This window comes from Pempheris klunzingeri, chromosome 6 (genome assembly GCF_042242105.1).
Source record: "Pempheris klunzingeri isolate RE-2024b chromosome 6, fPemKlu1.hap1, whole genome shotgun sequence".
Taxonomy (NCBI): Eukaryota; Metazoa; Chordata; class Actinopteri; order Acropomatiformes; family Pempheridae; genus Pempheris; species Pempheris klunzingeri.
The window spans coordinates 2315163-2336214 of record NC_092017.1 but is presented as its reverse complement, the minus strand read 5'-3'; the positions used below and the strand labels follow the sequence as shown (position 1 = coordinate 2336214).

The 21052-nt window shown below is 42.6% G+C and overlaps 1 protein-coding gene across 1 annotated transcript; it reads left to right on the top strand.

Moving 5' to 3' along the window:
• The first annotated feature begins 1681 nt into the window (after positions 1–1681).
• cherp (calcium homeostasis endoplasmic reticulum protein) lies at positions 1682–19533 on the top strand. The gene is made up of 20 exons (XM_070832553.1): positions 1682–1842; positions 2943–3116; positions 6845–6883; positions 8176–8342; positions 8705–8842; positions 8957–9108; positions 9299–9410; positions 10400–10489; positions 11013–11220; positions 11524–11687; positions 12882–13136; positions 13315–13510; positions 13634–13878; positions 14462–14595; positions 15514–15600; positions 15866–16018; positions 16434–16547; positions 16645–16739; positions 16910–17095; positions 18519–19533. Exons 1-20 carry the CDS (start codon positions 1818–1820, stop codon positions 18554–18556), a joined length of 2772 nt encoding a protein of 923 aa, XP_070688654.1. The 5' UTR covers positions 1682–1817; the 3' UTR covers positions 18557–19533.
• Positions 19534–21052: the final 1519 nt, after the last annotated feature.

Genomic DNA, 21052 nt, shown 5'->3' with positions numbered 1-21052 from the left:
AAGTCTAGACTTTGTTTTAGGAGGTTTTCAGTGGACAGGGACAGATAAAGCCTGTTAAAGGGTTGGAGGAGGTCCTATGGTCCACAGATCCCTTAATGACATCATAAAGGGAGCCAAGTCTAAACAGTGTTTTCACACATATTTACTGATGGTGGAGCAGGAAAGACAGAGGATGGTCTGCAATAGTGTGGCTGTCCCCAGGCACACATATTTACATTCATATTGTCATTCACATTATACTGTGCAATTTGCATAATATGGGACCTTTAACCCCTTGTTGACTGTTGTTGCGAATTCGCCTCAAACCTCTTCCGGTCTTGATGCAGCTGAGGTGGCCTCTGTATCCCACTAATGCTGGTTGATGCATATTCTATGTATACATTATATATACATAGATGCATACATACATACATAAATATATATATATATATATATATATATATATATATATATATATATATATATATATATTCTATGCGTATATACATATATAGTATATCATACTATTATTGCATTGTACTATTCTATGCTATGCTATATTCAAATTAACAATCTCCACTTAATTTAGCATCTGCTTGAACGCAAAAACACAAATCGTTTATTTTTTTTTATAAAATTGTAAATAAATTCAGGCCTTAAGGGGTTAACACATTAGCTTGCATTGCTAATCAATCAATCAATCCATTTCTTTATTGTCGTTTCTATGTGCAAAACAAAAACAAAATAGCATTTTGCACAAAACCCCAAAAAGTAAACCATTTAAAACATTCAGTGCAATGATAGAATAAATACGGGTTACAAACACTTTACCCTCTCTACCACAGATCCGCTAATGATCAGTGATGGGTGGTGACTGGAAGTGGCCCCTCTACAATCCACAATCATCTTCTTAGTTTTGCCTGTGTTGTGTACCGGGCTTGCAGCTGCTCCACCTCACTTCTGTATGCTGTCTTGTCCCCAATGAATGGATAACATGAGCCGATCTGTCCAGACCAGCTTCTTGTATTTCACATCATTAACGTTTTTTAATAACTTTAGTGTTACCCTGCACATCCGGTCTGGTTTATAACATTTGTATTTATTTAACTTACAAGATTTTGTACATTTTTATTTTGCTTATTTATTTGTTTGTATTCATGGTGGTGGTCACTGTAACTTCTATGCTATTGTAACACCAGAATTTCTATAGAATCTATCTATATCTCACATAATATAAACGGTAAATGGTCTGTAGTGATCTGTGTATGTACAGCAACTTTCTAGTCATTTCACCCACTCAAAGCTCTTTCACATCACATCCTCATTCACACGTCATTCATTCAGGAGGAATCTAAGTTGGAGGAGACTGTTCTTTCACACCCATTCACACACTGAGGAGCAAGTTGGGGTTCAGTGTCTTGCCCAGGGACACTTTGACATGCTGACCTACCACATGGGGCCAGTGACAGGCTGAAGATGTTAGTCAGGGCCTCAGTAAACTGCCCACCACTGGGCCTGAGCACAGTCCCTTTCAAAGCAAGCATGAGACCTGTTGCCCTGGACGAACTGTGGGCCTGTGCACCTGATCTGAACGACGCAAATAGGAAGAAAAGACAAAGCCGCCATCCTCCACCTAACTCCGCGTGGCGCTGTAGGCAAACCAAACAGCTTTCCCCCGTGCCGCTGTCTCTGTGTGAGAATACTTCCGGTGTACGAAACAGGACTCTTGTATGTTTCTTGCTCACTTTCACAAACCGCTGAGTGACATACAGAGCGAGTAGAGTGATTTCTGGACTGTGTATGAAGAATTAGCGGGCTCGTCGTAGCTGAAGCTAAATATGGACATCCCCAACCCCCCCGACGGTGAGAAATACGCGGCAGCGCTGTGCTGTGTGGGCTTCATTGAACGTTAGCTAAAGCTAAAGCTAACGCTACAACGCAGCTACTATTACCGCTGCATTTAGCACTGGGGCTAATGTTATTACCGCCAGTAGCTTCATGTGTGACGCTAACTGACATGCTTCTGTGGACAAATGTGCGTCCAATGTTAAGCAATTCGAACCATAATGTTAGAAGAGCAGGATAACATCTTTGTTAGCTATTTGTTGTGTCGAGGTGGTTTTGAAGTTGGCTAACTTCCACGGCTAAAGTTATTCATTTTTAAATCCAAGTGTGCGATGTCCTTTCCGTGTTATTTTAAAAAGTGTTGCCATCAATTCCCGATTGGTCCGATAAAGTCACCTAGTTAGCGGATAGATAGATACGGATCACTTTTTGGGACACGATCCCCGCGTGTTTTACAGTCACTACTGTGTACTAGGACTGGATCACTCCACTCTCTCTGTGGAAATGAATAACCAGCTCACACTAGATGCCTGTCGCACAGTTGATTATGTGTGATCAGATGTGTGATCAGCTAACAAATGCATGCCACTTCTACAGATATCCGATTTTGCAAAGGGGGTCAACATTTTCATTGGTTTGTGCTTCTTCTGGCAAACCCAGAGGTTCATTTCACTGTGTTGGACCACTGTTCTGTCCCCAAAGACTCCTCTAAGGATCTGAATGAAATAGTGCCGAGAAACATAGATGGTAGCCTGAAGTGACATTACTACAGATGTCAGGTTAGGAAGCAAAATAAGAACATATGGTAATATGGTTTTATCTTGCAGTAGGTGGCATACTTTTTGTTTATTCAGGTTGGCAAAGAAGCCTTTGAGGATACTGAAAAAAGATCGAAAGAAAGAAAGAAATTATGTTAAACAACCTCCTATTTTTTTGAAATATAACCGGATATTTATCTTAAAGAAAAGTGCTTACCTCTGTGACAGGAATGGAATGTCAAAAAAGCCCAGATACCATTGTAATGTCTTCCTCTTTTTTGATCTATACATCCTTTCAGACAGATCACCAGCTGTCTCATCTCTGTATTTTGTCCCCTCTTCTTCTCTTTCCTGTTGCAGATCAAGAACTGAGGAATGTCATTGACAAGCTGGCCCAATTTGTCGCTCGGAATGGGCCCGAGTTTGAAAAGATGACAATGGAGAAACAGAAGGACAACCCTAAGTTCTCCTTCCTCTTTGGGGGAGAATTCTTCAGCTACTACAAGTGCAAGCTTTCTATGGAGCAACAGCAGCGTATGTAGTTAAAGGGACAATCCACCATAGAACTGTTTTGCACATAGATATTTGTATGATGTTGGAATGTTCAGCTCATTTGATATTCAGGATCAGAAGGTTTCCCACTACTTTAGATACATTCATGCAAAAAATTAAATTACTTCAATTGACATTCAACTTGCAAAATTGAATGAAAAAGAGGAGGCCCATAAAAGATAAATATGTAATTCCTTCAATCAAATGAACACATGCCCGGTTTCAACTTGTATTTAAGTGATATCACCCAAGTAGAACACCTTGTGCACCCATAGACAGAAAGTCTGGACTGTATTAGTTCCTGTTTTTCAAGAAAGTGTTGACTGGACTCTCCAACGTCATAATAATAATAATAATGTGTATTGTGTTTTAGAGTGGATTTTCCTTTTGTATTCAGAAGTATCTAAAGCCTGCCTGTCAAGCAAATACTGTTTGCTACTCACACTTAACTAACTTCATCATTACACACACACAGCACAGGGTAGCTCTTGATGTGTGCTGCAGTGTCGGCTGTGTTCTACAGTAGAGCAGCGGCACGACCACAAGCTGCCAACGTCTTCTTGTTTTCACAGCAAAGCTACGTGGAGCTGACCAGTGCTGAACTTAACTGAACTTCTTCATTTGACACACGAATAGGGAAGAGTGTGCCTTGATATGTTTTTAGTACAGATTAGACTACAGTTTATTTCTTAGCACTAAATAATCTAGTATATATACAGTTACACTCAAAATTATTCAATCCATATTGCAAATCAGGTGTATTGCCAAAATGTACAAACTTTCAGCTGTGTTCAAATCTCAAACAAGAAAAATTTAAATAGCTCAACACTACCAATATTACAGGTGGTTTCTCCAAATTCAACACAATATGCCACTTTTAATGACTAATGCAGTCTCAAAGCTATTCAACCCCCTGAATAGAGTCCCTCAGAAGTGAACTCATTTGCAAATCAGGTGTTGTCTCAAGCACATCTGATACAACGAATCAAGGGCCTCATTAGTTGCATCAGGTGTGTTTGAGATAGAACACACCAAATACCCGGACTAGCTAGGGGCTTGTTCACAGTGAGGTTTGTTTTCATCTTAGAAATATGGCTAAATCAAGAGAATTGTCCAAAAAGTTGAGGCAGGATCTCATTGCCAACACCATTACCAACAAGGAAAAGGATACAAAAAGATAGCAAAGGCACTGAATGTTCCTAAAGATGCTGTTGGAAGCATAGTTGGCAAATTCAAAGCTACAGGAACACTGGCTACACTACCTGGACGTGACTACAGAAGACCTGCAGCAAGACTTGGTGGCAGCAGGCTCTGAGCATACTAAACACTGAACTCCAAGACGTTCACCACTGCTGACCTCATTGAATGCCATAGAAAATCTCCGGTGGGATTCGAAGAGGGCGGTTGCAGCACACAAACCCAAGAATATTAGAGAGCTGGAGGCTGTTGTCCATGAGGAATGAGCTGAGATTCCTCAGGAACGCTGTCAGAACCTGGAGTGTGAATATGCATCACGTTTGCAGTGGGTCATAACAGCAAAAGGCTACTCTTCTAAGTACTCGTCAAGAAGGGGTTGAATATTTCTGAGACTGCAGTAGTCATTGAAAGTGGCATAATGTGTTGAATTTGGAGAAACCACCTGTAATGTTAGTTGTGGTGATCTATTTAAATTGTTCTTGTTTGAGTTGTTCATTCATCACAGCAGAAAGTTTGTAAATTTTGGCAATGCATCTAATTTGCAATGGGGGTTGAATAAGTTTGAGTGCAGCTGTACTGTTTTGAGTGTAACTGTAATGGTGCCTAGAAAATCCAACAAACTGTCCATACCTGAGGCACTGCAGTCTGTCAAGCAAAGGCTCAGCACGGGCTACCTGACTGAAGAGATACAGGAGACACATGAAAAGCAGAAGCCAGGAGAATAAATAGGATAATCTCCACTGAACCAGCAAAAGTGTCCTCTCAGTGGCAAGAGAATACTACAAGAGCCCAGGACTGAGACTGAACAGTACAGGAAGAGCATATGGGAGACATAACACCAATGCTCAGTGGCTAGTGGCTCTAATAGTCATTTGGACTAGATAAGTGTGGTCATAGGACTGGTGAGTGTCAGAGCCACTGTCTGGGACGAAACAACCAAGAAATACACCAGAAGAAGAAGAATAAGGAAGGAAGAAGGCCCCCAAAGATGAGCTGTTTAGTGAATACCTCAGGCAGCAGAAACCTGGCGATGCAGAAGAGGCGGATGAACCATCTTGGGACAAGCCCGTTCACGGCATGCACCACTGGCAGACAGACATTTTTTATACACCCGTCTATTAATCTAGGGTATTGTTAGAAGCACACGTATTCAGGGTTCTGTGACCAAATTCAGATATACCATGATACCCAGCCCCAAAAAAGAACCCTGATTACCAAATTGATGTCTTAAACCTCTCAAAACTTGGCTGCATGACTTGGTGACATGAACTCTGAGCCGTCCTTCGTGGCCTTGTAGTGGAGCCCAAGTTATTAGTTATATTAACCAGCCAAAAAGTCTGTCGGCCGTAGTTTTATCCTCCATAAATCCAGCCGTACGCTACCCAGTTCCCAGTCCATAACTCCGGTGTTCACAGAGCTTCACAGGCATCGCTTCATTTTGTTTTTCGCTGGTCAAGTTCCTGGAGCTTTGCCAAGCTTGTTTATCAGCAGCAAGACGCATCCCTCCTTTTTTCGCTGGCCAAGACTCAAACTTAGCATTTTTGAAGTACTCAGAGAAAGTTCTAATTTTTCTGTACTTTCTTGTATAGGGTTGGTCATTTTTGGACCCCATGTGTGGTAGTGCATGTGTAGCAGGGTGTCCCCCGTTGTTGGTGTGGGAGATGATCCTGTACCACACCATCATTATAATATTGGCCTTTAAAAACCACTATTGGTCAGCCTCTACTCTTTGTAATCACCACGATAGACACTGACGATAGATGATGGACACTGGACACACTCCTAAACCTAACAAGTACTGTGCTTGCTTGAGCCATTTGTAAGAAGTTTCCAATCGTCTTCACCGCAGAAATGTAGCGCACGTGCCAATTATGCTCACCTGAATCGTGCAACAAGTGAACAGTCTTGCATTGCAAAAGATATTTCACATGGCTGAATCCATTTAGAAAAGGTACCTTCCGTGCTGTAAGAGAGGAAATGACAGTTTACCACCACATTTCTGCTGCTGGTTTGATTTATCAGCTGATAGAGATTCAACATCAGACCTGCCTCCTCCTCACTCCATGAAAGTGGCATGCCAACAGGGGCAAATAAAAAAAAAAAAAAAAAAAGACAGCGCACTGACCAGTCCTGTCTTGGATATACAGTACTGAGACACAACCAAAACAACGGTGCTGTGAGGAAAATGGACATTGCTCTCTAAATAAATGACGACACGTGTTTGGACCAAGGATGTGAAGAAGGGGGAAGTAAATGACTGTACATCCAGTTTTAATTCACTGAAAGCGTCTTATTGTTTTACAAAGTGGTGAATTACTTAAACTGTAGAATTACAGTTTGACTCATCAGATGATGCCATGAAAGCTTCTTACAGTATCTACAGTTAGGTTTTGGTCCCTGAATGATATTCAGATGATCAACAGCTTAGAAATAATAGCACAGTGTTGTGTAAAGTTGCATAGAATTCATGTAATTCCACTGAAATGCATTAAAGTTTGCTTTTCTCCACTCAGATCCCTCTACCCACGATGGGGAGGAATATAAATCTGAAGGTATTTATTTGGAACCAGATTAGACAAATTCAAAATACCAGCTGGAAAGTCATATTTTGTTTTTGCACATTCTTGCTGGACATTATCACACCTGTGCTTGAAAGCTTTTTGTCTTACTTTCAGTTGCATTTTTCATGTTGGTATGTCTTTCTTTTTGAGTTTGTGCTGTATTACTGTCTTGAAGCTCAATCGAAGATATCCAATGTATATCTTCTCAATGGTGCTGATCAGAGTGTGCTTAAGCCTCCACCTTGAAGCTGTCAGGTTTGTTCAGACAACCAGAAGGAGGAAGCTGGTGATGGGTCTCTGAGCAGGGTCTTGTTCTTTAATCTGTTTGTCTCTGGAATGCTTCTTCTCAGTAAAAGTAGTGGATGGACTGCATGAGTTCACAAAAAAGTGTTTGGTTTGGCATGTGCATAATTTTCTCAGTTCTTGAAAAAAGTTTTTCACTAACAAAGTCTCCAGCCTAGTTTCACAGCAGTGCTTCTGCTGTGAGCTGGGCTGGTGCGTCATCTTGATTTGGATGTGTTATTTTACTATGCCTAGTCTTGTTGTTATATGAAGAACTCCTGAATAAGATGTTCCTATGTATTACATCTTTTGATATCTGTCAAGTAACAACAGATGTGAAGGAGCAGCTCCCTCTGGATGTCTGAGCTCCTCACCTTATCTCTAAGGCTGAGCCCAGACCTTCTTTGCGATCTCGTTCTTTCGGTCACAACCTAAAGCTAATGACCATAGGTGACTTTTTTTCACGTGCAGCTTGATTTGTCAGGGATCATGTCTGACATAAGAGTTTTATTGGTTGTAACTTATCTCCCCCTTTTGATTTCCTGACTGTAGTTGAGTAACTCAATATTTCTGTTCTATGTATTCATACTATGTTGATCCTGATCTTTTATGATTTTCGGAGATGCCGACATGTTTCCTTTCAGCAACTGTTGGCTATGCAGCAGGGTTTAGGAGTTATAACAGTGGTTGTGTTCATGTGGGTTACATGTCTTTTAAATTGTGTTCACTCTGTTCCTGGAGCCTTTCATTTACTCGCTGTACGTAAGCTATTATATCTTATTTGACCACCATTATCGAAATAGGTTTGCGTAAACAAACAAAGAAAGATCTGCGTTGTATACGATTTAGGGAATAGATTTTCCTCTTTGGGCACTTGTATCACATCAGCAGTTGTCCAGCACCAGACCCTCCAGCTTCAGCCCTGAAATGTTTAGTCTTACCAAACCCACAGACTTCCAATAGTCCTATTCCCTTCTGTTTTCCTGTTGCTCTCTTTGCAGAAATGTACAACCCAGGTGCTAAAGATGTGGTTGATATCCCTCCACCGATGCCAATGATTGGTCCGCTTTCCATTCCTCCGCCTGCCGCGCCCTCTATTGATGAACTCATCCAACAGAGCCAATGGAATCTGCAGCAGCAGGAGCAGCATCTGCACACACTCCGACAGGTAGAGAAGAAAGAAATCTTAATTAATTTAAACCCATACAGAAGAGTAAACTGTATTGCAAACAAACAATACATGGCTCAGATGTTTTGTACATGCATATCATCATGAAATAAACTAAAAAACCTCCTCTAAAGAATATGCATTGTTGAAGAATCTTGTTTTTATGCCTGTAAACAAGTGTCTTGTATGATGACCCTACATCCTCTGGCCTTCCCTGAAGTGAACCAACTTTAGTTTGGTATTTTCTGCTACTCTGTTTCCTTCCTGTTAACTCCTGCAATCCTCATGGAAATATCATAAGGACAGTTGGAGGCTTGAGAAGAATGGCTGATAGATGTCTTTCTTTGCCTTAATCAATGCAGGAACAAGTGACGGCAGCCATAGCTCTGGCCACGGAGCAGCAGACCCAAAAACTGCTGCTGGAAACTCAGTTGGACATCACAGAGTTTGACAACCTGCTGCAGCCTATCATAGACACTTGCACAAAAGACGCCATCTCTGTAAGCCCACCATAATGTCCAGGGATTATTACGCATGACGACGCCTAAGATGATAAAAAAAAAAAAAAACCCCAAACTTTTTATATCTCTCTCAAATGTTTGTTGTTCTCTTAGGCTGGTAAGAACTGGATGTTCAACAATGCTAAGACTCCACCGCACTGTGAACTGATGACACTGCATCTTCGTAACCGCATCACTGCTGATGGAGCGCATTTTGAGCTCCGCCTACATCTCATCTATTTAACCAATGACGTTCTTCACCACTGGTAAACAGACCTTAATGCATACATAAATACATGTTGATCACTTCCTCACTTCCTATGTAGACCTGATTACATCTCTGATCTCTGATTATGAGAACACATACCAATAGTATGTGAGTAGTGAGAAGAAAATTGTTGCGCAGCATTTAATATATTGATTTTGTAACATGATGTTTTTTTATACCCCCCCCAGCCAGCGGAAGCAGCAGAAGGATTTGTTGGCAGCACTGCAGAAAGTTGTGGTTCCCATCTACTGCACCAGCTTTCTGGCTGTGGAGGAAGAGAAGCAGCAGAAGATCACCAGGGTAAATCCCACCTGCACATACATACTGAGCTAGGGTCAGACCAGTGTGGTTGAGGACTGGAGCTCGTCAGCAGCGTGTCTATGTCTATTTTCAGCATCCTTACCTCTTTACAGATTACAGGAACTTACTGAACTCACAAACACACGCACACACACACACACAAAATGAAGCACGGGTTTTGATAAAGATCACAGACCACAAAACAGGAAGTAAACAAAATGCAGCTGCATTAATGACATAAATTTTTAATGGGTCAAAATGTATTTCAACAGCACTAAATAAAACATATTCACTTAAATTTGATCTTTGAACATTTCTTACTTTGAGTCAGTGCAGTTCAGGGGTCTTCTATTGCCAGTGGATGGTGTAGTGGTATATAGCATTATATGGAGTGTATCTTATGTTCAGTAGGATGGCATCAGCCACGGCGTATATCAGCAACCGATGCTGCAGTGTCGTGCTACTTATCACTCATACACGTTATACTGGTCAGTTTGGACACACCTTCTCATTCAATGCTTTTTTCTTCGTTTTTATTGTTTTCTATAGAATTATGTCGTAAACAAACAAATGTTGAACAAACCAGAATATGTTTTTATATATCTTTGCACACTCTTGGCGTTCTCTCAATCAGCTTCATTGGCTACATATTCTTGCTTAACACTTTTTTGTTTCCTACATAATTCAATATGTGTTCCTTCATAGATTTGATGTCTTGAATATGAATCTGCAATGTAGACGATAATGATAATAATAATGATAATAGAATGAATGAGAAGGTGTGTGTGAACATTTGACTGGCACTGTACATAAATAGCTAAATATACAGCCTGGGTCAGTACATTTCTCAGTAGTGTCTACTTGTCCTGATCTTATCTTATTGAATTGGAAAGCTGGGAAGAATCTGTATTTCTGGTTGGTTAAAACTGTTGTCCCTGCATCTAAAGTAACTTTTTTCTGATTCCTCCCACCCTTTTGCTCCTTCCCAGTTGTTGCAGCTTTGGGAGAAGAACGGGTACTTTGATGAGGAGACCATTCAGCAGCTTCAGAATCCAGCACTGGGCCTCGGCCAGTACCAAGTGAGAGAATTAAAACTTAAGGCACTATTTTCCTGCTGGTGCCAAGCCAGCGATAGGGTGAACACAGCTTTTATAACATTTCCATCGGGTTGGTCTATTGTTTGAGTCTGAAAAAAGTGGTCTAGGTAATTTCCTGGCTCCAAACAAAGTGTTTGCGTCGAGACTGATAGATGCATCACAATCCAGAGAATCAGAAAGTTCACATGTGAGTTTTTCTTGTTTTGTTTTAGACATTTCCAGTTATTTTAGGAATTTTAATTGAGACAGTTGATGCGTTTCTCTGCTAACAACCAACTCCATGGCTGAAGATCACACTCAGACCTTTCCGAAATACTCCACACTTACTGCCATGCATACTTTGGTTTTTGCAAATGCGTGTGTTCACCAAAATGATTGAAATGTGTTGGTTAAGCCCATTTATGTGTGCACCTGGAGATTTCGCTTGCGTTTCCATCCTATTGAAGAAAACCCTGATACCACGGTGGCTGTCTCAAATGTTCCACTCCTTTGTTCTCTGCCTTAGGCGTCTTTGATAACGGAGTATGCTGCGGTGGTGCAGCCAATTCAGCTGGCCTTCCAGCAGCAGATCCAGGCTTTGAAGACCCAGCACGACGAGTTTGTTAGCAGCCTGAAGCAACAGCAGCAACAACCGCAGCTGCAGCCTGCCCCTGTACCGCAGCTTGCTGCCCCCACTGACTCTGAAAAGGCCTCACCTATGACCACACAAGCTGGTGAGAAGACGATCCCAGAGGCACAGCCTGATGCAATACTTGAAACCAGATTTTTTTGTTTACCTGAAAACAAAATCTAAATCTTATAGGTACTATTAATGACTACAATGCAGTTGAACGCTTGTTCAATTTAAAACCTGCTATTAAAGGAAAAGAGTTGAATACGACATCAGTGAAGTGTCAGAAGTTGCAGGGAATTTTTTTTATCTTGTCTTTTTAAGTTTTCCTGTACATGTTTGTGACCTGCTCTGTTGAGAACAGCTTGTTTGTAGTCTAAGGTGTCGGTGTGTGTGTTGTGTGCAGGGGATGTGAAGCCTCCCATGTCAGGTCCTCCTCCAGTGGAGTTTGATGGAGCTTCGTCCAGACCACAGGATCCTAGCAACTCCAGTGGACCCTCAGATATTCCCTCCAACAAGCCTGCGTGGTATGATCCCCAGCACATGGGCCCCTGGAATCCTAACCAGCCGGTAAGTGAGTGAGAGTGAGAGTGAGAGTGAGAGTGAGAGTGAGAGTGAGAGTGAGAGTGAGAGTGAGAGAGAGAGTCCCTGCCCTTCCCTTCCCAGAAGCACTGTGAAAATGGCTGTCAGAGGGGCACATACATCCAGTGGCTCTTTTTTCTTGAATATTATCATGCATGCCTCCATTAGCTATATTGGATTGGTCACCAAATACGCATTGGATTTGAATATGTTGTGAAACAATATCTTAACGTTATCTTATCTTATCTTATCTTATCTTATGTATTTGAACTGTAGGTTGAATAGGCTTCAAACAGGGTAGGAGTGCAAATTGCTTTAATGTTTGAAAAAATCAGGTGCACGTCAAAGCATTGTCAGCTACTACTAATTAGGTTAGAATTCCAAAGTAAGAGAGTTGATGAGAGAGAACTGAGTTAAGCTGGTGGTGTCCATCCTCAACCTGCTGGGGTATATTTCAAACGAGGAGATCCTCGAGAAGCTTCACAGCTGGGGGCAGTGGCCACCTCTCCCTTTAAGTGCAGAACGTGGCTGGGAGCCAGAATTACTGACGGGACTTGTTGCATTAAAGCGGGCAGGCAAGTACAGAGGCTGACTAGGAGGCAGCTGCTGTGGTAGTCGGGGATGGGGCAGGCAAAGATGGCCCAGAGCTGATCTCCAGTCTCAGGGTTCCCCACTCCTGCTGGGCCCACTTCATATGGGACACTGCATGCTACCTGAGCACAGCGCTCTCCCAGTGTCCGTCTGTTACTCAGCCACTTTATTCCCCAGCATGAACTACATTGTGTAATTACTAATAAGGTTTTTGCTGCAACCTTTTGGGCTTGCATTATGTATTTACGATTCATAAAAACATCGGTGACTATGGAATCTGGATAAGTGATGGTGGCCCGACATTGGATGAGTGAATTATGTCAGGATTGGCAGCCAGTCCCACGGTCTTATCTTGTGTTACCTTGTGTACAACGATGCAGCTAAAAGACAGACGTCTGAACATTTAGGGGGCGGCCCCCGTCTGGCCTGCCTCCACCACTGATCCTGACTCCCTTTGTGTGCTCTCCCCTTCTGTAGTAACAGTGATTCTGTCCTCACCCCTTGAAGTAGCAGCAGGCTCCTTCTGGGTTTGTGCAGTGACCTCAGGCAACATTTGACTTGATGCCCTTTCTAACTTTTGTCACTCCCTAGCCTCCTTTTGACCCAAACCAGCCTCCCCCTCCTTGCCCTCCCTGGAATAGCCATGAGGGGATGTGGAATGACCAGAGGGACCCAGGAAACTGGAGTGGAGGTCCACCCAGAGAAGGAGGCCCCTGGAGTGGTCCAGGTGGGTCAGACCCTGGCCCTCCATCTTGGAACTCATATGACCAGCAACCACCCTGGGGAAACCAGCCTGACCAGCCTCCCTGGGGGCAGAGGGAGCCCCCATTTCCTCCACGCATGCAGGCATGTGGTAGATGGTTACTGTGGTGTGATTTCTTTCACCAGGTTTATTGTGTTGCATCGCGTACTCTACATTCAGCATCTGTGATTATAGTCTATCTGTCTGGATTTGACCTGATTGTCGCAGGGATGGGGTTTTGCTGCTCATTTTGACAGCGCTGTCTAAAATGCATTTTTACAGAGACCCCCTCATTTCAGAGGGCCCTTTCCTCCCCACCAGCAACCACCTCCTTTCAACCAACCCCCCCCACCACCGCACAATTTCGGACGCTTTCCACCACGATTCATGCAGGATGACTTTCCACCCAGACACCACTACGACAGGCCTCCGTACACCCCACACCGCTTTGACTACACTCAGGGAGAATATTCTGGAGGTATGAAGACATGGATGAGTAACTCTACTCTGATACATCTGTAAAGTCACCAGCTTTTGCACCTGCAATTGTATTTGATTACTTTTTGTGTGTATCTTAACAATTTTCACCTTCATTTGCCAGACATGCCAGGTCCTCCTCCTCATCATCATCCCAATCAGAGGCTCCCTCCCCCAGGTATGGGGGCTGACCATCCTCCCTGGGGTGGAAGCCAGCACCCTGATTTTGGCCCACCGTCACATGGCTTCAATGGCCATTCACCCCACATGCGTCATCGACAGCAACATCCAGTCCAAGATGACCCCAGTCTGGTGCCCAACGTACCCTACTTTGACCTGCCAGCTGGTCTCATGGCGCCGCTGGTCAAAGTGAGTCTCCACAACGGCATGCAAATGAATTAGAATGTTATTGGCTGGGTAAACTTAGAAAGGTCCTTTGTACTGACTACTTTCTACTCTCCACTGTCTTGAAAAATCCAGCATCATAGACAAGTGGCAGAGGAGGAAAGAACATTGCTAAAGTCTGATAGAGCACGGCCACATTGACTCACAGAAGGGATACATTCCAACACTGTGGAAGTAGTTCACCGAACACTTAACTGCCAGTAATGTATGGAGTAGTACGTGCTAAAAAGATAATAACAGAGAGAAGCCATTGCCAACTGCTAAGCTAAAGTAACTACTAGCAGATCTGAATAACGTGTAAACAAGCTTGGGATTAGTGAGGAAGTCGCTAAAAGAAAGAGAGAGCTGTGAGTGCGTGTGCAATACCCAATACATCTGTACTTATCAAGTGGCCTCGCCCATGAAATGACGTGCCACTCTTGTTTCACTGTAAGTTTCAAAGTGACTAATCCTCTACAGGAAGAATTTTAGAATTGCTTTATGGACTCATGCCAACAAAAGTCAAAGCTGCTGTCTCATGGCCTTCCTCGTACTGTCTGTTACTTAGCTTGAGGACTGTGACTATAAACCTCTGGACCCTAAAGACATCCGACTGCCCCCTCCTATGCCACCTAGTGATCGGCTGCTAGCTGCTGTGGAAGCTTTCTACAGCCCTCCATCTCATGATCGGCCAAGGAACAGGTACACACACACACACACACACACACACACACACACACAGGACAGCTGAAAACACTAGTGTGGACATAACCTTGTATGACACAAAGTTTAGATGTTTTTCGATTTTTAGTTTTAGTTAGTTTGACCTGAATTCCAACTGTAAGATGGCTCTTCAATATGTTAATGCCAATAGTGAGCTGGGATGGAAAAAATATAAAAATAAATTATTTTCAGTTGTCCCTCAGTAGAACGTAAGAATTTCTACTTAGACTTTAGACATTTCATTGCCAGTCATTGTGTTCCTCTTCAATTAAAGCACTAAAGGATTAATTAGATTAGATTAGATCAGATTCAACTTTATTGTATTATTGTACAAGTACAAGGTAAAGACATATGAATCTCATAAGAATTAGAGTCCATTGACTAATTCGCCCGTCCAAATCCTTTCTAGGGACTGTTAATGTTTGTTCTACAGCTCCTCTTCCACAGGCAACATTTATAATTTCAATTTGTGACAGCAAAGGTGGGTGGTGAGTTGAAAATGAGAATCCTAGCAACATTTCCAGTGTTTGGTGCACTGCTCATTAAAAAGGACAAGGAGGAAAAAAAGAGTTCATGAGAAGTTTGTTGGTGAGAGATTTTATCAACTTTGAGCCGGATTCAAAGTGAAACCGGCAGTCGGGACGCAGCCCAGCAGCAGTCACATGGTGCCTACCTGGCCTGCTTTTCACTATTGACCTTCCAACTCCTACATTTCTTCTTTTCCAGTTTGTGATTTTATTAGCTATGAATTAATCTTTGTATTTAAGGATTTAATCGTAAAAGTAGTGTAGCGGCAGTAGTTACCACTAGCAGCATCTGTGTCGTTCTTTAGCTTATGATAGAAAGCGCTGTAGGTCATAGAGGTGAACAGCTGCCTGTGGTGTGTTCCTCTTCCAGTGAAGGCTGGGAGCAGAATGGCCTGTATGAGTTCTTTAGGGCCAAGATGAGAGCCAGAAGGAAAAAGGGGCAGGAGAAACGCAACAGGTGAGCTTGTCCATCGGGATCTTTCTTCCTTGTTCTGTATCAATGCGTTTGACTATATTCAGAGCATATAACTTATATTTTACCTTTTGACAATAAGTCCGTCAAAACGGGCTTTCAAATTGCTGTGTGAATGTTCATTCAAGTTATTAGTTCTAATATTATATTAGTTATTATGCTTCCACATGCTTTGTGGTGTGTGAAGGGATGGAGACACCTGACCCATATGTTTCATCCCCCTCCTCTCTCTATGACTCCCTCCTTCCAGCGGTCGTGGAAGCAGTCGCTCCAGGAGTCACTCTCACAGTAGAGGGCGATCTTCATCCCGCTCCAGCTCTCGCTCCTCCAAGTCCTCCAGGTCACGGTCCCGCTCGTCTCGATCCCATTCCCGAAGCCACTCCCGCTCCTACTCCCGCTCCAGGTCTGCAAACGCACAACGCACATATCTCACGCGTATATAAGACACACACAGAGGATGCTAGAGTGCGCAAAGACGCCATCAAAGCAAAGCTGGCCACTTTGAAGAATCTAAAATATAAAACATATTCTAGTTTTTTGTTTGCTACGTAATTACATATGTGTTCCTTCCTCCTCAATAGTAACATACTATGTAGAAAATAATAACTAACTACTGAATCCATGTGTTGATGCTACACCTCCTGTGTAGACACAGTGTCAGATCCAGTGCTCTCCACGCTTACTGTGAGCAGAGTAATACATTCCACCTTGCCTCCCTCCCGCCGTGCGTCAGCTGCGTTCTCTGAAGCTTTGTCTTCATCATATCGTCTTCATCCCGAGGCGGTTGATCTAACATGCTAATATCTACCTGTATGTAGGTCCAGGAGCAGATCCAGGTCATCTCGGAGTCGCTCTCGCTCCAGATCCAGATCCCGTTCACACTCGCCCACGAAGAGACGCAGAGGCGCCAAATCCAGGAGCTCCTCCCCCCAGTAAGTCCCCCTCACTGCTCTTTGTTAAATGCTTTCCTAAAAGACTCTTTTTATGCTTCACTGTGGTATAGATGACCACCTCACCTTCTCCTTGCAGGCCTGCATCAGGGTTGGGCACCCCTCCCCCCAAGCTGCCTACAGATACCAGGCTAGGGGAGGAGAACAAAGGCCATCAGCTACTAATGAAGATGGGTATGCTCTTTGTTTTTTCTTTTTATTTCACATGTTTTGCTGCTTATCTAATTTTCCAGTTAGAACATTTGAGATGTTTAACACACAGGCTGTGTTTGGGAACTTTACATCAACCAAAGATGAACCACAGTTTTCCTTCAGCTATTCTGGTGTTGTCCTGTCTCCTGCAGGCTGGAGTGGTTCCGGTGGTTTGGGGGCCAAAGAACAGGGCATCCAGGACCCCATCAAAGGAGGAAATGTCAGGGATAAATGGGACCAGTATAAAGGTGTGGGGGTGTCACTGGACGACCCTTACGAGAACTATCGCAGGAACAAGAGCTACAACTTTGTTGCCCGCATGAAGGCACGAGAGGAAGGTACGTATCTTGGGTTGGTGGAGTTCCATTATGGCTAAAAAGATGAATTGAATTCAAACTGGCAAAAGCTGCAATTTAAAAAGTCAGTTGTCTGGACATATTTTGGATTTAAGAAGATGCTAGACGAAGTCACACACATGCTAACACCACACATCTGTCCCACCAATTTAAAAAGCATCATTAGGCCTTGTATGAAAATTTCTAAAAATCTAATTACCACCCCACAGGGGGGGCCACTGACCAGAATGTCCAGAGCTTAACTCCTTTTGAATGAAATTCAAAACAGCACTGCAAAATGACCCAAGTACTGAAAGCAGCCGTGCTAATCTCTAAAGTAAACTGTTCTAGAAAACACTCACAACTAAGAAATCAAGTGAGGGATCATAACCCTCCCCCCTCATGATAATTGGGTGCCAACAGGGAAGCAATAACAAATTCTCAAAACAAAATATACAACCTGCAAGCAGCTCTCCCCTGAAGCCCAGCACCAGAGTCCTGCTCGTACGCTCCCTAAGGACGAGGACAGGCTTCATCACATCCGAGGGGTGTGTGGCTGTGTGTGCACTACCACAGCGTCTGAGCCCTTGACGTGATGTATGTCCAAACAAGAAGACTGCAATAACAGAGACCACCTGACTAACCTCCTGTTAGGGCATTGCCAGCAGTTCAGAATGGTAGTGGTGGCTTGTGGTCAGTAACAAGAACTAACACTCTTAGTTCAGCTTTGGGGCAAGTATCAGACAGACATTAATCAACAGCAGCCAAATATCCTGAATACAGATGGAGGAATGTCACAATTACACACACAAATCCATTTCTTCTGAACACTGGGCAAGTAGCTATAAAGATCATGCAGCTAAATGTATTCTCTACATAGAGGTAACCTTACATAGCAGCCACAAAACCTAATGCTGTATTGCAGCTGTGGACTGTTCAGAGCGGCTGCTGCAACACTACAGTTCCACTATAACCAATGAAACTGGATACATCTGCTTGGCCAACAGACTGTAGTTGGAAGAATAGGGGAGATGTTTGCTAGAGGTTGTGGCAGGCAGTAAATCAGTAGGTGGGCATGTGTGCATTAGTGACAGTTATAGTGAGTGGTGTGTTTAAATGACAACCAGGTACAAGACTGGGGGGTGTGGAGCAGAGGGGGCAAAGTCCCCCTCAGTACTACCGGGCCCAGGTTTTCTCAGTAAGCAATAACCCAACCACACCTCCTGGCGTCTGCAACACAAAACACGAAGACGCAGCCAGAGCCAGCCAGACTGAGTGCAGTGTTCTGACCAGGCCTGCCGTTCGGTCAGACTATACAGGGATTTATTGCTTGAACATAGTGAACACACGATTAGGTTACCGTGCTGTTTAGATCATTTTCTTAAAACAAAATCTAACTGTTGTCTTCTGTCTTTCCTTGATTTAGTCAATCGGGAACCTCCGGATGCCCCTTCCACTGACTGACTGTCATCAAATGATGTCAAACAATCTCCTCCTCTTCGCTATTTGCCCCCTCCACCAAGGACCTGAATTTCACTGTCTGTTTTGCATCCTGGATTCTAGTCAGCAGTCCCAAATCCTCCCTTTTTCATCAGAAGCCAAAATGATGACACGAAGCACCACCACACCTGTGAAGCTAGAGAGGGAGTGTGCCAGGCCTCACTGTTCACATGGGGGAGCTTTTCCACAAAGCATCAGATTAACCGACGGAACAGTCGGCACGCTAGTGACACCGCAGGACTCAGCCATGCAGACACCGGAACTACAGTCTACTGACAAAGATGGACTGCAGCACTCACTGTTCAGAACCAGTGTTTCAGATTTGGATCTCTAAAAAGAATGTTTGGGACAAATGGTTAAAAGTGTGAATAGAAAAGAGTGTCAAGGCAGCTGAAGGTGAACAGATGCATCCATGTCAACAGTTGAAAGAGGAAGTATGCAAAATAGTTTTCATTTGGGTTGTAAATGATTGTCTTCATTATTCTCCCTCAAGTTATTACAGGATCAGTTCACCTAATTCATTAAAACATGTGATTTGCTATTCATGATATCTCCAATAAAATGCTTAAACATCATTCTACTTGCAGATGGACAGTAAAGAAACCCAACAGTAGGATTTGCAGGCTCCTCAGTCCTCCACATTATTACTAGGGAGGTGTTTTCTACTGAATAGTCTTGATGGAACCTGCCCGCTGGGGGGGGGGGGTCAGAAATGTTCTTGGTGGATATCTTTTAAATTCTGCAAATCATCCTGAAGATACGGCTAGATATCATCAGGAGTGACCAGAAACACTTTTCAGTCATTTGTGTGAACAGAAAGCAGCAGGAGGAGGTACGGTGGCTCCTCCTTTTCAATCTTGTTTGTCTTTTGTCGCTGACTTCTATGGGGGTGTAATTCTGTCATTTAGTAGTAGTGTTAGAATAAATCTCACCAAACCAAACACGAACATGGAACCAGTTGTATTTTCTCCTCAAACACAGAGTAGGGACATAACCCAAATAAACAGAACTACCACTCATACACGTGCTCTCTCTTTGATTCATATGAATATTAAAGGAGAACGCAGCATTCAGTGAGCAGTTCTTCTTTTGACATCAAATTAGAGAATTCATTTATTTTGTGAGATTTTGCTCTGGTGCTATTATTGAGCAGTCGGTTACTACAATGGCCTGGTTCATCACCACGTGTCCTCCAACATTTGTAGTCTCTTTTTTTTTTCTGCTCTGTTCCCTGAATTGAAAGAAATAAGACTGAATAATAATAATGTGTGTGAATGAAGCCAGTTTCCACCAGGAAAATAAAAGAGGAATTAAAGGTTAGACATAATAGAAATAAAAATAATACAATCTAAAAATTGAGAGTTTACTTCTCAACTGTATGTCATGATTTTGTCTTGCTTAATGTCATAACTTATTCAGTTATTTGAATTAAGGATCACTTTGAATTAACTTAATTTAGCTTTTCTTTCAATTATCTTGATGGAAAAAAAACTTTTATTAAAGATCATCTAATACCAAACGGGCATTATCAGGAGAAAAGAAGAAGAACAACAAAGTAAGGGGGTTTTAAGGTACTCTTCTATACTTTTCATTTTCAAATACCACAAAGCTTGAAGTAACTCAACCTAAGAAATCTACATTTGTGTATATCAATCAATCAATCAATCAATCTTTATTTATGTAGCGCCAATTCATAACAGCATTATCTCCAGACTCTTTCCATAAAGAGCAGGTCTAGACCAAACTCTTTAATTAGAGAGAGACCCAACGATTCAGGAATTCAACATTAAGGATTCAAGAATCCCCACATGAGCAGCATCAGATATTATAATATTAGATATATAAAATTAGTCAATAATTATTTCCCCAAAATGTTTTTAATTCTGGAAGCCGGATGTTTTATAGTTGCTAGCGGAACACGTTACTTACTTCAGCGTACTTGTCATGACACCAATAATAACCTGTTTGTTGTGGTGCTGAGAGCAACATGTGTCCACCGTGGTACACGTGTTGGATCTGGAGGGGAAGCTAAGGCTTAACATGGGCAAAGGTTTCCACAGCAGTCTCTGTGTATGAACGAGAAGAAAATGTGTTCAGTAAATGAAGGAGACTTTTTGTTAATTGACATCAAACCTGACGTCAGCTGTTGGACCACTGTTAATGGATGACACAACGACCTGTGCCATATCTTTGAAAGGTCCTCACTGGAGAATTAAGATTCTCTTTATTACTTTGTTCTGAAAACACATAGAGTTTACCTATTGAACGGCCAAATACATCAATACATTTTTATCATTTGCAGTAGAGGTTTCCTCTATTAACCAACACTGATAACCAATTTCATAACAAAGTGTTATTTTTTTAATTTATAGAAATCAATTTACACATGGGACAACATTCACATATTCTCTTTTTTTTTTTACTGTTACTATTGCTCAACTTAACCTGTGTCACTAGTTG